This window comes from Varanus komodoensis, unplaced genomic scaffold (assembly GCF_004798865.1).
Source record: "Varanus komodoensis strain SLA01 unplaced genomic scaffold, ASM479886v1 scaffold6_2, whole genome shotgun sequence".
Lineage (NCBI taxonomy): Eukaryota > Metazoa > Chordata > Lepidosauria > Squamata > Varanidae > Varanus > Varanus komodoensis.
Window position 1 is genome coordinate 2,079,308 of NW_025336346.1, and position 18,019 is coordinate 2,097,326.

The 18,019-nt window shown below is 45.0% G+C and overlaps 1 protein-coding gene across 1 annotated transcript in view; it reads right to left on the reverse strand.

The window, feature by feature from the left end:
* GNAI2 (G protein subunit alpha i2) overlaps positions 1-6,900 on the reverse strand; it is a 144,797-nt gene extending 137,897 nt beyond the window's left edge. The window contains exon 1 of the mRNA XM_044451288.1: positions 6,575-6,900. Within this exon, the coding sequence (XP_044307223.1) occupies positions 6,575-6,692 (118 nt within the window). The 5' untranslated portion in view covers positions 6,693-6,900. The remainder of the gene's footprint in view (positions 1-6,574) is intronic.
* Between the last annotated feature and the right edge of the window lie 11,119 nt (positions 6,901-18,019).

Here is an 18,019-nt window from a genome sequence, read left to right on the forward strand (position 1 = left end):
CTTTCAAGGATAAAAATCTTTGGTCCTCAGAGGTAAAATGTATCTGAGTACATAAGAAATGGCTAAGCCAATTATTTAAAAAAGCTGCTAATTCACTCCCAAGGCAGTCTAAATTAAAAGAGCTCAGACATAAAAAGCAACACTCCCAAGGGAAAAGCTTCAAGTAAGGAACATTTTGAGACAAAAATAAATGCCAGGCTCTACAGTGAAAAGCATTTAGCAAACTCCTGCAAGAAACACAGCACACAGCATTTAGAAACACTTTTCTGTTCTTACACATATAGAGAAAAATGGACAGTCAGAGGAGGAGGAGTTTCTAACCTGGCCCAGTACACACATACCCATACCCTTGACTGATTTTATTTTTAGCTATATAGGTTATGGGCGCAGTTCTCAACTCACGATTCTGAAGTCAAGGTGACTACTTTGAAATATGTGGTTTGAAGTTGATATCCTTCAACAGTTTCAAATGTCTTGGGGCTATCAAAATAAAGCTAGAAAATTTCACACCCATGAAAACCATTTAGAGAACTCTTTTTTCATAACCCAGACCTTCCACTGTAAAATGATTAATGCTTTCAACATTCCCCTAGAGGAAGGGAGAGGGAAGTTACTTAAATGGGCTACACTCAGCATTTAAGATCCATTATCAGATGCCTTGCTTGTATTAGCTATTCTTATATTCATAAATTTCTGGCATGTTGAATAAAGAACCTGCACTTCATAATCTAACCAGAATTCTGGAAAAGACAAAGGACACAAAGAAGACAAGATTAATTTTCCTAGCTTTATTGCAGATGAGCAGAAACCATCCGGACATAGCTGGTTTAAATCAACAGGCCAGGATCACATGTTGGTTACTTTGCTGCATGGAAGTCCCTCTGTATCTGTTTAAGACAGCAGAAATCTCAACAAAATGAGTGCCTTTTAAAAGGCTGCCGAATATACACAAGGAACAGAAATGGGAGTTTTTGATACATTGAAAGCACCTCTATAAAATATTGTCATTCATCAGCATATAAATATGATTAATAAGTACTAATAAAGGCTATGTGCATGATAAGAAGTCACTAAATCTCACCACCTAGAAAATGTCAAACACTAAACACTTTCTAAAGCAAAAAAGTATTTATGGAAAAAAAAATATTATTGCTGGGCATTGTTTTACTGAGCTACCATGGTTTATGTTCCTTTTATCAGAATAAAATATATAACAGACTCCTAACACTGGAGATATGAGTATTATCATGCTTTATAACATTGCTTTGTAAAATAGAGCAGGACTGCCCTCCATGAGAAATGTCACGTATTTTAGAGTCGTTGGTGTTTGGGCTCACATTTAAAAATGTTAATCACTGATAGACTGGTTCCCCTCCCCTTTTTATACAATCATACAGTGACTGTGCTTTTAAAGTCATTCCAAACAGGAAGTCTATTTAATGGGGATCTTCAACACAGATACCTTCCTTGCTCTTCTGTACTTTCCTTTTAATGTTTAAAACAGTATAATTTTTAACTGAGAAGCTGGCTTGCTATAAAGCCAAGTAGAGCCCTCTGTGAGTGAGTGACTGAGTATGTGCATGCATGTTGGAAGCAAAGATCCCACCTTGACCCCTGCATTTAGATCCCTGGATAAGTTAACTTTTCTTGCCTCCTGCGTGCAAGTGTTTTGTTACCAGAAATTGTTGCAGTTCATTTTATGAATAGGCAAACCAACCCCATGGCAGCTGTTTTGTGAGAACACTCATGGCACTCTTCAATTGCACACAAGCACATTGACTCAAACAGGCTGGGGACTCTCATTTATTACAAACATGACCATAAGAGGTTGTCGTATCAACACTGCCCTTCGATGTGGAGCCTGTTTCCTTAAAAAGGCCCACCAAGCTCAGCCTTTAATGAACATCATGAGGATGCTTAAAGCCTAGCTCTTTAAACAGTTTTGCACCGTGCTGCCAGAATTTTATGTAGCCTTTCAACATTTATTGAACCAATCATTGTGTTTTATGGCATTTACTGATTTAACTGTACAGGCAATCCCTGGGTTATGAACACATTCCATTCCTGAGAAAACGGAAATCCACCTTTAAGTAGAATTGTATGTAAGTCAGATCACATTTGTGGGAGTTAGGGGCACCGGACACTCATGAAAGTGGAAAAACCATGAATATCTCTAGCGCCCCCGGCCCCAAACTCACCAGAGCCTCCTCTTTGCAGCAAGGAGATGCAGGAGAGATTTCCCTCTATGGACATGCAGTACAGGGAGTCATGCTTTGGAGGCCTCCCTCTCTACCCTTTCATTTTCCCTCTCTCTATGATGATGCTCTGGAGGCCTTCCTTCTCTCCCCTTTCATTTCCTCTCTCTCTACAGTAATGACGATTTTCGGCAGTCATTGTTTTAAATTAATAGGCTTCATGGCAGTTTGTTCATAACTCTGGGACTACCTGTATTGTCCTATGCCATGTAAGATGCTTTGAGGGCTTGGCCATAGCTGAGTTATATTTTGTTATAAACCCACTAACAGGACACTGTCCCACTTTAGTGAGATCAGTTTTTTAAAAGACCAACGTAAAACATTTACTTACCATATTTCCTCTGCTGTAACAATTTGAAATTAGCAAGCAGCCCCAGACTTTTTTAAACATTAAGTATGCAATTAGTAGCCTGGCAGCGAGGGATCTTGCCTGACTGAATCACTTACCAGTGTGCTATGTGAAGAAAGAGTCTCCCCGCACCCGCTGCCCCCCCACCGCCACTTCAAGCAATTTCAACAATCCTCCAGTTATGCCTTAGCATAAAACAGGCCATTAATGAATCAGGGTTTTAACACCATTTTACATTTCTAATGAGCAAACGCCCACAAGTTTTTTTTGAAATGCTGTTCAGAGTATTCTTCAAAAATGGTCTTCAATCTAATAGATCATCTTTGGTATTCATAAGTAAGCACCGTCTATCATAAAGCAATGGAAAAATTCTTTTGTTTTCAGTTTAACAAAAGCTCTACATGAAAAAAATCTACCTTCGCTTCCTTGCCAACTATGATATACTTCATATATCTATGTATAGTTCTTTCTGACTTGCAGTGAAAGGAGTCCAATATCACAGCTTATGCAAAAAGACATATACTGAACAGGATACTGAAGGAGAGTAGTGAGCACAACCGAATATGAGTTACCAACAACACAGCAGAAATTGACACTATGGAAATTTAAAGAAATCAGTCACAGTTAGATTAAGACTCAATTCCATCCTTTCTACAGTTAGTATTTACTACACAGCATTTCCAATTCATTGCTTGTATGCTGTGTATGTATATCAGTTTTATCAAGCGAGCACTTCGCATCCCAGGAGTTAAAAGGTATATGGTCACATGCCTGTCATCTAAATGATAAAATGTGGAAATCCAAAGCAAACACAAAATTTTTGAAAAGTACTTTAAATCTTTGTAAGAGAAACTTGCTGCCTTACATGGAACTCACCTAAGACACATGTGCACGACTGATTGATTGACTGATTGAGGGCACAATTCAATGGTCTCCTTACCCCATCTGAGAGACCATAGGATTTTTCCTAGCACAAGCACTGAGGTCCTGTGACTTCATGATCAGACTCTGAAGGCCAAGCCCCACTGAAGGCCAACTGGCAAACCCTTGCAGCTTGTGCAGAAGGAACTACACTGGTTGCCCCCCTCCCCCATCACAACTGGGCCTCAGAAGGCAAAAAAGGGGTTTGCCAGGATTAAGGCAGTAGAGACACTGGGGCTGCAGAGTCACACTGATACTAATCAGCCCTCCAGCCTCCTAACCTCCCATTCACTGAACTCAGTCTAGATGTCCAAATACCTCCTTCCAGAAAAAAGGTAAGGTTTGAAGAATGACCGCAAAAATCACTACCACTGGGCCTCATGTCTTGCAACAGATGCTCATAAGCCTTTTAATTGGGAGGCTTACAAACATCTGCCATGAGGGCAACAGGATTCACCCTCTAAGTGTTTGTTTGTTTGTTTGTTAGTTTGAGCTCTGACCTGCCCCATTATCCTTTCATACACATGTATCCCAGGGCAATTTACAATAAGAAATTACAGTAAAATACAATTACACACTAAGATACTAACATGTAAGTTCTTGTGAGTGTACACGTTATATGCACAAGCTAACAGAGACAGATTTGGTATTCTTGAATCCCCAGAGTGACACAAACTGCTATTTCTTATCTAAAAGGATATTGAAAAATACATAGAATACGAAAAAGTTACATGCTGTTGCTGTCTTCCTTTTAAGGAGAGGAACACATAAAGCTGAATTAAGATTAACACACCACACTTGCCTTCATCTTCATCAAACCCCATCATCTACTCTAGGGATTCTGCCAATCAAAATCAATTGGACTCTTTTGGGATTTTATCCATATTAGCCTTATAATAAATTCTAAACTTGAAACCCATTAAACACTCCTACAATTCAGATCACTACCATAGCAATTCAGAATACGGTTCAGAAGCAATTCTGTTCCTTTATTCATTTACAGTGAAGTAGCTTATATCAGATTAGTAATCATCTCACATGATAAAACTCCTGTTTTGCAGGAAAAAAACAAGCACGGTACATTTTTAAGAGCAGCCATAAACCTAAGGCTAGAACCCTTTAACACACTTACCCACCAGCAAATCACACTGAACTCAGTGAAAATTACTGCTGAGTAGATATGGAAAGGATTGCTCTGCATATCTCTCTTCTTGGAAATAAACACTGATACATTCAACTAAAACACTGAATAGTTATATAAAAGACTCCAAATCTGCTTTCCTGTCTAAAGGCAGGAAACAACTGTGATGCCAAAGATTAATTAGTTGCCTTATGAAGTACTCTGAGGACTGCATGCATAAAGAACATTTCATTCAGGACTAAAACTTCACTGAAAACTATGGACATCACTGAACAAAACAAAACAACCAGACATGCCTTTTAGAATTAGCAAATATCCTGCTTTGGCTGATGCAAACTTTGTCACTGCATTAAGCAAATGGTACAACTGGATCAGTACATGTATGTCAGTTCTACAGGTTTTGGTGAGTCCGTCATGAATCCCACCCTTTCCTTCTTCAACTAAGAGCTGTGCCTCCCACTTCTAAGATACCCTGCTATCACAGCAAAAAAAAGACAATAGGATTGTTTGCCACATGCTAGAATTAGTTCCAACATTCACGTCCCTCATGTTTCCAGGATGACGACTCAACCCTAAATACACCAGTTACCCCTTTCATTAAGTGACAGCTACTTTTATGCATGAAAATAAATCACTCAGAGAGCATCTAACTTCAGATGTTGTGTAACATATGATTTTTTTTTTTGCCACACAATTGGTTCCTTAAAGAATCATGATGCAAGTCCATATATCAACCTTCTGTCTTGGTTTTACTTCTCCTAGCTTGTGCAATGATGACATTCAAAACAAAAAAAAAAGGAAGGGAGGGTAAAAGAGTGAAATTTCATAAAACCAACAGCTTAAGTGCTCAAGCCATACTAACCACGAAAGGGTAATAGTTTAGACACTTATTTAATTCGTGGGGTGCAGAGATGGCCAAAGTGAAAAGTAAATACACCTTTAAAAGTTTTTTGTTAATAAATTGTCATCTCAAGACAAGGGGAGAGAGAAAGGTCCTTTCTACCAGGGCAAGTTCCTAAAAGCTCTCTGCTTATGTATCCCTTCATGACATCACCACTGATAGCAGAAGTCACCATCAACAGTTATCAGAGCTGACTGAGGAAAAAAACCAGGAGGTTTTGGGGAGGAGAAAGAAATACTGGGGGTAGGAGATGCAAATGAATTTCAAGTTGCCGACTCTGGATATCTTCAGAGGGGTCATCCACCGTGAAGAAATAAACTGCTGAGAAGTGCCATGCTAAATTTGAAAAAGGCGTAGGATAAGGGGCGGGGGAGTCTCAGTGGAAACATTTTAGGGTGGCTGCAGAGCACATCAAGGGGCACGGCCTTCCGAGTTCTCTTGTGAGGCAACGCGAAGGAAAGTAGGAAGAGAAAAAGTGTATGTCAAGGAAAGCCACGTTACTGGGCTTATAAAGAGATGAGGTAACTAAGACAGGGCCTAACTGCCCCCCTCGACTTCTGATCCCCGTTTGCCATCGTACGAAGCGACAGGGCTGTATGTCCTCCAGCCTGGGATCAAAGCAGACGGGATCCTCGCCCAAGCGGGGCTGAAAGAGCCGGGAAGGCACAGGGGTGTGGCGACCACATACGAACTCAAGCAAAAATTGGGTGCCTTGGAGATCGGAGTCTTGGGAAGCCCCCGAAGCACAGGCTGAGCGCAGGGGGCACCGCTGAGGGGGCAGGGGCGCGGAAAACGCGGACAGGCAGAGGGAGAAAGTGCGTGCGTGAGCGCGCGCGCTCCCCTCAAGCGGGAGTCCTACGTGCGTTTTCTTGGAAATAAGCCCCGCCGATCTCAGCGAGGCTTACTCCCAAGTAAATACGCGAGGGCCGCGGCAGGGCGCCTGTACGGGGGCGAAGGAGACCTGTCCTCGGGGCGAGGGACGGGGGACCAAGCGGCACAACTCTCACCGAGGAGAAGCAGCTTCACCTCCCGCGCCGCTTTCTCGCCGTCCTCGCGGAGGTTCTTGTCGATCATCTTGGAGCGCTCGGCGGCCGCTTTGTCCTCGGCGCTCACGGTGCAGCCCATGGCGCCGCTGGGCTCGTGCCGGCCGCGGAAGAAGAATCGGAGGGCGAGCGGGCGAGCGGACAGGAGCAGGGCGCGGGCTGCTCGGCGCGGGCGGGGCGGGGTCGCTGCCCCACGCGGGCGGGCGCTTCGGCGGCGAGCAGGGCGGTGCTGCCTTCTCGGTACCCCTCCGGATGCCGGCGCGGCGGAGTCTGAACGGCCGCTGGCTTGGGGTGGCGGGAAGGGCGGGGATCCGGGGGCGGGACCGCTCCTCGCAGCCCCAGCTCGTCTCCACAGCCCAGGAGGAGGAAGAGGACGAGGAAGAAAGGAGGGGAGCTTGGGCGGGCTTGTCGTCACGGAGCGGAGGAAGTAAGGGGCGGCCCCGGGCGCGCAGCAGCCCGGGTTTGGGGGAGGAGTGGAGGAAAGGAGAAAAGTGCGTGTGGCAGTAAGCTTAGACGTGTGTGTGTGTGAGAGAGAGAGAGAGAGGGGAGAGCACGGGAAAGCTGAGCTGGAAGGGCGGGAGGTGAAGAGGATGGTGCTGGTTCGTGGCTTGGAATGGGCAAGGGAAGGCGCGCCGCGGAGGTGGGTGCTTTGTGAGGACGAAGCGACGGAACGCTAACGAGCGGAAGGGACACAAATGGGGTCGGGGCTTGTGCTCTGCAAGGTCTCTTGAGAGGCTGAGTGAGGACTTGCGGGAGATCTTGCGGTTAGGGAGAGTGCGGAGGCATTTGTACAAGTTAGGATTCTGGGCTGCTAGAGAGGCTGCATTTACCACGCGGTCCCCTTGGTAAAACGGTGCGGCGAGGCAGCGAGTACCGCGTGGATGCAACGAAAAATCTTAACACTCGAAGAAATCCCTATCCGGATTAACATACGGGCAACTTAACGTATTGAAGTAGTTATTCTGTGCACTCCTGCCATGAATGTATTAAGGTCTACAAGTTTGCACGCTTTTTCCCAGAATGTTGTCTGGGTGTGCTTGAGGCTCATCATGTGCTGGAGATCCATAGGGTAATAGACAAAGAGGGTATTTCTCCTTATGGGGAAACCACGTAGGCGGCATGTGCGTGATGACTGTGATGCATGTCCTGGCCTTTAATGAGACGCATATGCAAACATATTGCCAGTGCATTGAGCTAGGCTAGATGTTATAATCACCATGGAGATAGGCATCCTCACGGTGAGTTTCCCAGCCCACAGTATTTAGTATAACTTCTCATATCACTTGCAACTATAATGAGTTACTTTGCCTGCAAGCCACATCAGGTGTTCCCTGGGGACTGGAAAGGATCAGGGAGTTCCGTACGTGACTGACTCCATTCTTAGGGTGAGTTGAGTTCTATTTGAAAACATCATGCAGTAGTGGAAATAATTCTTCAAGAGGGTGCCGAACTAAATTGCAAATACAGCATTCTACACCAGTCCTCTGTACTGGACTAGCATGTGATACAACTGTTTTTTAGTTTCTTTTTACTGTGGTGGTAAAAATCCATAAGATAACAAAAATTCATTTCCACATCCCAGCTTCACGTGCACTGCATTAGGTCTGCAAATAGCAATCATACAACAAGCCACTGTTTAGGATACGTTGCAAGAAGACAAAACTAGCATTACCTTTTGAAGGCACCACTAGATAGAAGAAAGCACAGGTACCTCTATCATTACCCTTACCATCCACAACAAGCAGAGTTGGTTACGCATGATCTGTAAAACTGATGGGTTTTTAATATATCATTTATTTTACCCCTCTACTGAAGTACAAGTAGCTGTTGCAGCATAACAAAACAACAAATACAAACGCAGGCAAGAGCACATATATCAAACATGAATGAACTCAAAGCCCACAAGACTTATAACAACACCATTATTATCATAAGGTAATCACACTGAGAGCCAGTGTGGTATAGTGGTTCAGGGTACGGCACTAAGACACAGGAAGTCTGGGTTCTAGTCCCCGCTCAGCCATGGAGCCCACTGGATGACTTTGGGCCAGTCAGAGACTCTCAGCCCAACCTACCTCAGGCTTGTGGGGATAAAACTGAGAGCAGGAGGATTATGTACACTATCTTGAATTCCTTGAAACAAAAAGGTGGGATATAAATGAGGCAAGTGAGATAATGATCCTGTGAGTCCTAGAATCGTTTGAGGGGCCATAGGCTAGTTCAGACTCCCAGCTCCAAAGACGGGAATTACCTCCCTTTCCACCTCTTTCAGCCCCTATGGAAAGAACTGTACTACATGCTCTCAGAGGTTGGCAAAGTGACCTTGGACAGGTAGGTAGGGCAGCCAGGGAGAGAAACCCAGAGCAGGCAGGATATGAAGTATTTTGAAGTCATTCCTTCCCCTTCCAAAATGCCATCACTAGAAAATGACCATCTAAGGAAAATGCAAAGTAGGCAGGCAAAGATTGCATTCCATTCTGCACTGAATGCTTATAAGCCTCTGCATTCAAGTGCTCACAAACATCTCAGGAGATTGGGTCCCCTGTGTAGCCTTTCAAAAGGATAGATGGGACGAAGGAGGGCAATCCATGACATTCCTTCTATGGAATGAGCAGGCCTACTCTGACTGTCACCAACCAGTGGCGCAGTGTAGTAAACTTAAGCCAAGAATTAAGGAAGAACATGCCTGAGCACATCCTTAGGCCAGGAATTTGGCCATTCACACAAAAATCCACTCCCATTTCCCACTCCGCAGCTTTCATTTTCAGCATTCTAATGGAGGAGGGTATCCTAAAGATCTTCCCAGTCTACCTTCTGCACCCTCTTAATGAGATAAAGCAAATCCACATTTCAAGGGGGGGCTCTTGTTAGTCACGCTTTTTCTCAGTCAGCTTTAGTATGTGGAATTTTCATGCAATATACATGCCAGAATCCAAATCCTTTTGGACCATTTCTCCAAAGAATTTCCAGCGTAACCTATCTGAGCTTGGAGATCTTGCAATTCCAGTTGAAATACGTCAGCTCAAGTAAGCTGCTTGAGAGAGAGCCAATGTGACATAGTGGTTAAGAGCACGGGTCTGGAACCATGTCAGGCAGTCTGGGTTCTCATCCCCATGCAGCCAGAGGGCCAACTGGGTGGCTTTGGGCCAGTCACAGACTCTCAGCCCAACCTACCTCACCGGGTTGTTTTTGTGGAGGGATGAGATTGAGAACAGGAAGAAGAGAATGATGTAAACAGCTCTAAGTTCTTTAAAATAGAAAAAGATGAGATTTAACTATAATAAATAAACAAGCCTTTGCTCCTGAGTTGCAAGCTTTTGCTCAAATACCCAGAATTGGGTTCAGCAAAACAGCCAAACTAAAATGAGTGTCTTACAGTGTGAATCAAATCACATCAAGGAAATCATCAAACTCGCTGCAAAGTAACTTTGGAATCCCAATTTGCTTAGCTAAAACCCCAGCGCTCCAGAGGTTTCATCCCAGTCCACTGATGCATGGTTGAAACCTTGTGTTTTGAGCACCAATACTATGCATATTTGGACGGAGCAAAGGCCTACCAATCCCAATGCTCAGCCTTAAACTGATGATATCAATTAAGGCATCAAGCGTGTTCTTTAAGCTAATTTGCCCACCCTTGGGTTCTGTGCATGAAACTCTACAGTTTCAGTTTAGTCTTCAGCCTCATATGTTTAGCATGCTTAAAACTGTCAGTTACCTGCAAGTTAATGAGCTCCCTATTGGAATCTAGACAATAATATTAGCGGCTTTATGCTTGTTGCAAACAAACTAATTCCCAAAGTGACTGCTGTGCACATTTTGAACAAGCCAGCCTCTTCAGAAATAGAATCTTTGTGTGAGTGTATGCATGCATGCATTGCTAGAACCAATGGGCTAAAGCTAGAGATGTAACATTTCTGGAAATTTTGAAGCCATAGGAGAAAAATGGCTTTTCCTCCTCCACTTTTTAGGTCCCCCTCCCCAAGGCGTTCACATCCGTAGCTAGGATGCCCAACTATCAAGTTTAAAAGGTCCTTTATATATATAGATGCCAGATTGTGTGTGGACTTAAACACTTGCCTGGAGAGGATGTGCCTTAACAATGAGTTTCAAGGAAATCTGTCACATTAAATAGAACTAAGCAGCTAATGACCAGTGACTACACAGATGACCAGTGACAGGTTAGCCTCTGAACTATATTGCAGAAGTCACCCTTTCCCTTCTGTACAGTCAGAAGTCTGCATAGTTGAACATGTCTTTCAAATCAGATTGCCTGTTTGTCGTCTTATTTGTTGATTTGATTTTAGTAGCAAGACAAACAGTTTAGTCCTGAGTGCATTCAAGATCTGAAGCCTTCAGTGGAGGAGGAAGCATGATAAAAGTTATCTGGAAGGGGTAACCAGAGGAGGGGGGGGGTGAGACTTTTGAGCAAGCCATATTATGGGGATAACTTATACTGTATAAAAGTATTTATTTTATAGGATTATTATTGAGATTTGACAGACTAATGAAAGAGGATTGTGTGTCATTTCCAAAGCTATACTGTATATCTAAACTCAGCAATGAAAGTGAATAAAATGTTTTGCTTGTATTCCACACCTCTCACATTTTTCTCCACTGTTTCTGCTTAGCGTGTATATGAGGGGTGTGTGGAGAACCTCTGCCCTGCCAGGTACCCCAATCCAACCCACAGAGCCCCTGCTGTAATCTCTGCTCTCAGTGCATATATGATGCCGGATTTCCTGTACAATGAGATCGGAGGAACTGGTGTCTGGAAGGTACTTCTTTTTGGAGATGAGAGATTGTGGCTCTACACTCGGTACTGAAACATTAGTAATCTGTTGAAGGCTCCAATGGGGAAAAGGTAAAAGCACAACCTCTGAGGTGATGGTGGAAAGATAGCCACCAGAGCTTCTTAAACAGCACCTAAATGTTGTGCTAATATTTAATCAACAATGTGTGCACATATACCATTAATATACCATTAATTCCTTTCTCACGTCCAAGTTTGAAACCCACCTGAGAGGCCTTGCTCATAGCCCATGAAGTGAGTGAGATACGAATTATGGTGGGCTGGAAGAAGGCCTTTCCTGCAAATGCCAGAATGATTTCAGGCCTGCTTTTTGTGCTCAGTGTGCCCTACCTGACTAGGTTGTTGTGAATGCTAAGCTTCAAGGAATGGGGAGACCAAATCTATGACAAATATATGTGGGAAGTACTTCTGATTGACATGTGCATATTGACATTTTTAATGGGTTTAATTCAGAAAAGAAAGACCTACATTTTCAACAGATGTTTCACAGGCTCTGAAAGAGTTGTCCTAGGCTGCAAGAATTCCATGATCTGATGCTTATTTTGTTTTATGGTTGCTGTCATTTTATCATGATTGTGTTTTATTGCCTTCTGTTGTTGAGAATTATGTTACTTTGTTGGTTTTATGTTGTAAGCCATTTTGCAGCGAAGAGGATATCTCAGGGAAGAAAAAATAATAATGCAGAATGCCCAAGCTGTAGCAGCCCTTACATTGCACTGGTTAGATCAAGAATGTTACAAGAGTAGGAAAAAACAGTCTGTCTGTCTGTCTGTCTGTCTGTCTACCTACCTACCTACCTACCTACCTACCTACCTATCTATCTAAAGCTTTTATAGACCATCCCATTACTAGCATCTCAGGACAGTTTATAACAAGCACAAATACGTATATCTTAAAATATCCTGTAGGTCTTAAGAAAAAAATCACAATTCTTGGTTCTTACCATCAGCAGCAGCAGCAGCAGCAGCATCTCATAAATAGCTATACTTCTTACCATATTTGAAAAGTATCTCTTAAACATTTTACAGAGTAAATGCATTAATAGATTTGTACAAACACATTTATAGAAACATGAAAACAAGGACTGGTGCTACCAAAGTAAAGGGACTGGGCAGCATAATCATTCACCAAAGGCCTGGGTAAAGAGGTGGATCTTGAGCTGGCGCCTAAAGAATGCCAGAGTTGGCAAGTCCTGAATATCAGAGGGAAAGGGCATTCCAAAATGTGGCTGCCACAATGGAGAAAAAGCCTGCTTCCAAGCTGCCCTAATATGGCAACCTATACTGATCTTAATGTTCTTGCATGATTACACCCGCGAGGACGATTAGCCTGGTCCCAAGCTGTTCAGGGCTTTCTGTGCCCAACAAGATCTTGACCTTGGCCTGGCAGTGCATAGGTAGGGCCCCCTCTCCACATCCTGGTGACCTCATTCTGCAGCCGTTGCAGCATCCAGACCAAGGGCAAAGGCAGCCTGCATGAAGCACCTTGCAGAACTCTGTGTGTCAGGTTACCAGTGCATGGACTACAGCGGCTGGGCTATCCCTATGCAGCAGGCTTGGTGCAAGCTGTCTTGCCACCTGAGACAAAACAGCTTGCTCGGTTGCCATGCAGGTCCCTTCTCTGGCCCTGCCAGTCCCAGCCCTGAGTGCCCATCTTTTCCTTCCGCCTCACACGAGCTCTCCAGGCCGGTGCTGCTGACCCCAGACAGAGAGAGAAGGTTGTAGAGTGGCTGAGATCATGGTGGCTGTGGACTCTTGCAATACCTGGGCCATGTGCTGAAATCCCATGAAAGCCCCACTGCAACTGAGGACCAGTGACTTCTCCAAACATCCCAAGCAGGCCATTTTCTCACTGAGGCAACTGCCACGGAAAGCAGCTGGCAGACTCTCTGGAGCATCCTCTGGGCTAGACGGGGGTGGGAAGGTAGGCCAATTTGCTGCTCTTCCAGCTTCATTGTCTCAGGTGGGCACCTCACCTGGCATCCTGCATGGGCTCCCCTGCCATGCAGGAAATGATGCGGCAGAATTACCAGCCAGGGCTGGTAATAGGCACTGCTTGCCACAGAGATCACATGGGCCTCTAATGACAGTGATGAATCCAAGAGCACCCCCTTGTAACACACACAAAATAAATCGCTCCCCTGGGGAAATTAACTCTTGGAGGAAGGCAAAAGAGAGGAGAGGCATGCAGTAACAAGGGAAGAGAGCTTCTGAGCCCTTTTCACATAGATTTTCAGGGCTGAATCCTGAGAAGGACAAATCAGATTTTGCTTTGCAACAGATCCTTCTTCAATATTCCAGTCTGTGGTGCCACCTAAAATTTATTATTTATTTATTATTACATTTATATCCTGCTTTTTCCTTGTTGCACGGAATCCAAGGTGGCTTACCTAGCTTCATTTTATCCCATGGCTCCTCAAACTACGGCCTGGAGGCCAGATCCAGCCCACCATGCCCATTTGGACCTGCCGCCACCCACCTTGCCCTGTACGCAGGGAGGCAGCGGTTTGTTCGCTCAGAGAAAATGAGCCCCAAGTGAGCAAGCCGCTGCCTCATGCACCCGCCTCACGGTGCATGCCCGCCCGCGCCTCGCCTTGCCTCGCCACACACTTCTCCCCCGCCTCAGTGCGCGCGCCCGCACGCACCGCCCCCGTGCACCGCCGGCGCCACCTTTCCGGCCCGTGCCCAGCACCGGCAGCTTTCAACTGGCCCCCTGGTGGAAAAGTTTGAGGACCCCCTCAACACCCTGTGAGGTAGGCTGGGCTGAGAATCCGTGATGGACCCAAAGCCACCCAGTGAGTTTCATGGCTGAGTGGGGACTAGAACCAGCTCACTCAGGTCTCCAGTGCAGCATCGCACCACACTGACTGTCTCAAAAGCTGTTCAGAAGAATCCACGGCCCACACATGGCATGGGAGGAAGCACAGACAGGTGCAGTGGGATGGGAATGGGCAGAATTCGGGGGGTGGGGTTGCATTACACAAGTGGAGGTGCCTTTCTGCTTGTTCTTGAGACTTTTGAGTTCAGCTCTTAAGTACTTAGTCACCGGGGCTTGTAAATTCAGAAATATGTTACAAGTTTCTATTTCTAGTTTAGAGGCTGTCATGCCTCCATGAAACTTTGAGATCTTTCAGAGTTGTTAGGGTCTTCAAGAATAAACATTTTCCAAGCTATTACACCGAGTACATCTACTTTTTCAGCACATTTGTGCAGGATTGGTTTGAGCAAGAAATGCACAGAGCAATTACTCCATCCAGACCTCAACCCTACCAGTTTTTCTTCCCATAATCCCATAGCGATTGGCCTGGTGAACAGATGAAGAACAAAGAGCAACGCATAATTCCAGAAGAGGAAGTTTTGCATCTCCACTCTCATCCTGTGGTTGATGAAGTACAAAAGTTCCCACTGTGGGAACACAGATAGAGATACTAAAGTTCTGCTTTAAATGTCAAGGACAAGAATGGAAACAGGAACTGTTGGTCACCTGGAATTTTGGAATAAGTGGGCTGTTTTACTTTCTCATCAGCTACAGATGTAGTGGGTGGGAATACCTTGAATGTGTGCCTGAGCACCTAATGGGCTGGATGACATCTGTAAAACCAAAACAAGACAGAAGCATTGACATTTGACAACAGTTACGGGAATCGTGATCTCAGAAAGGCTTACATTCTTTCTGAAAGAGCAGATTGGCAGCTTGGAGTAATCCCGCATCTACTTTTGCTGCCTGATTCCCAGGTAGCTGCTGCAGTCTGAAGAGCCTTTTCCCAGCTCCAGCTGGTCACCTGGCTGCAAGGTTCTCTCTCCATATCAGATCTGGGTTCTGTCATCCATTTACTGGTAACCTGTTTTGGCAAATGCAGTGTGCTTTGCTGTGTGGCTGCCTCTGAAAAAGGCTTGGACCCTGTGTCCAGAGTTCATTTGTTCAGTGTCTGATGTGTGCAAGGCTTAGGGAGCTCCTGACCACACTGTTGCAGAGGCTGCACCTGCCACCGGTGAATTCCCACGCCTCATTCAAAGCATAAGTGCTGCTCGCAGAGGCCGGTGGATGGGGTTGTGCCAGCTGGGCTTTAATGTGATACTTATATGCCTGTTATCGAATTGATTTTTTGTATTGCATAACATTTAAAATAATGTTTAATTATTGTCTGTGTTTGTACATTTGCTATATACATTCTGAATAGAAGAGTGGCTATTAAACACCAGTAATAAATGTAATGCATAAGGCTGAGGCATGGTGCTTCCTGATCATTCTTCTTCCACTCTCACAGGGGATCTAAAGCTTTTCTCGCTCCATGGATGATGGAAGCAGCAGCAAACTCCATTCTGGTAACAGGATCAGGCCTTCTTGTGTGGATGGCAGCAATTAAGACTTCTATTTCCTGACAGGGGAAAGTAGCATGGAAGTTGTTCTGAAGGTTATTTTAGTTTGGATAAAAGTTTACTAGAGATACTACCTTTTTCTGATACGGTTTCTGTTCTGTTAACAACTACTTGACAAGCAGAACTGCAGGAGGCAGAACTTCCAAGGTAGAGAAGGAAATTGTCTTACTTTTTAAAATTGCTGCCTATTACATAGTGTATTAATACACAGCAGCTGTGATTTGACAAAATAAATAAAATCCTGAAGATAGTTGTTGCTAGTAAGGATACTTTGGCTTTGTTCAGGCAACACAAGAGGACGTATTTTTTTTTACTATGTTGTCCAAACCCCATGTTGTCCATGGTGGTCTATCATGTTCTCTAAATCCCATTGTGAAATATCATCATGGTAAGTTTGGTCTTTAGAAACCATGATAAGAAACAATGGTTTGTTCTGTGGGCTTTCTGTACCACCATGCTTCTTGTGTTGTGTGAACTCAGGATCATGGTTTTGAAGATCCTGGTATGCAGTTACCACAGAGTATCCTAGAAAGAGTGGCAAGTATCTTTCCAGCCATCTAGCCTCTATGTGTGGACTAACAAGGAAGTAGCAGGTGAAACAGACGGGAACAATCTTTTGCATCCACTGGGACTTGAACTTCAGAGTTACATCAGTGGAATCAGTGGAACTGTCAAGAGGACAGCCTGGCTCAGGTTTATTGGATTAGTTTCAGTTGGTACAGCTCAAGGATATGGGCAAGGTGCTTGGACAGGCTTGTGCAACCACCTCTGTACTGGATCCTTGCCTCTCCTGGCTTATAAAAGCCAGCAAGTAAGGAATGACCAGCTGTGCCAGGGAGGTCATCAGTGCCTCTTTACAAGAAGGAGTGGTCCCATGCTACCTTAGAGGTGGTGGTGGGACCACTTCTCAAGAAACCTTCCCTTGACTGAGAAAATTTGAACAATTACAACGCCGGTAGTAAATATTCCTTTCCTGGGCAAGGTTCTAGAAAGGGTGATGGCCCATCAACTCTAGGTACTCTTGGATGAAACTGATTCTCTGGATCCATTTCAGCTGGGGTTCAGGCCTGATTTTGGCATGGAAACAGCCTTGGTGGCCTTCTATGATGACCTGTGCCAGGAGTGAGATGGGGAGTGTGACCCTGTTGGTACTGCTGGTGACTTTTGATACCATCCATCATGGTATCCTTCTAGAGCAGCTGGCTGAAATGGGAATGCATTGCAGTGCTTCTACTCTACTTGGAGGTCCATCCCCAGAAGTTGGTGCTGGAGAAATATCGTCAGACACATGGAACCTCCAGCATGGTGTTCCTTCGAGATCTGCTCTGTTCCCCATGCTGTTTAACATCTACACGAAACCACTGCGCGGGGTCATCCAGAGTCTTGGAGTGCAGAGTTTCCTTTTCATTGTCAGCAGGTGGGGCTGTGGATGTGCTAAACCAGTGTTTGACTACGATAATGGACTGGATGTGTCCACTATGAAACTGAAACTCAATCCAGACAAGATTGAAATGCTCGTAGTGGGTCATTCCTCTGACTGGATGGGGTGGGGGGTGTTCAACCTGTTCCAGATGAAGTTGCACTCCCCCTGAAGGAACAGGTTCATAGCTTGGGGGTGTTGCTTGATCCATCTATGTCACTTGAGGCTCAGGTGGTAGCGGTAGCTCAGCGAGCTTTCCACCAACTTCAGCTGGTGACCCAGCTGCACCTCTACCTGGATGGGGGTAGCTTGGCTCCAATAATCTATGCTCTGATAATCTCTAAATTAGATTATTGCAACACACTCTGCATGGGGCTGCCCTTGAAGGCAGTTCAGAAGCTGCGGCTGATGCAGAATTTGGCAGCCAAGGGTCCGAACATACAAGACCAGTTCTGACCTGCCTGCATTGGCTGTCTGCATGCTTCCAGTCCCAATTCATGGTGCTGGCCCTTCATGGCTTGGGATCACAATGCCTGCTAGAGTGCCTCTTCCAGCCCCTATCTACCCAGATGCTGCATTCTGCTTTTGGGGCCTTCCTCCAGATGCCAACCCGCCAAGAGGCCTGGAGGAGGGCCTTTTCGGTGGTGGCCCCCCTTCTTAGAAACAACATCCCTGCTGCCTGCCTGGCACCACATTTGCCGCCTTTGCTAAAGGCCTCCTTCTTTGTGGAGGCCTTTAAAAACCTCCCCGGTCATTCAGATACAATTTGCCAGGTGCCTTTCTTTTTCTTTTGACCAGGG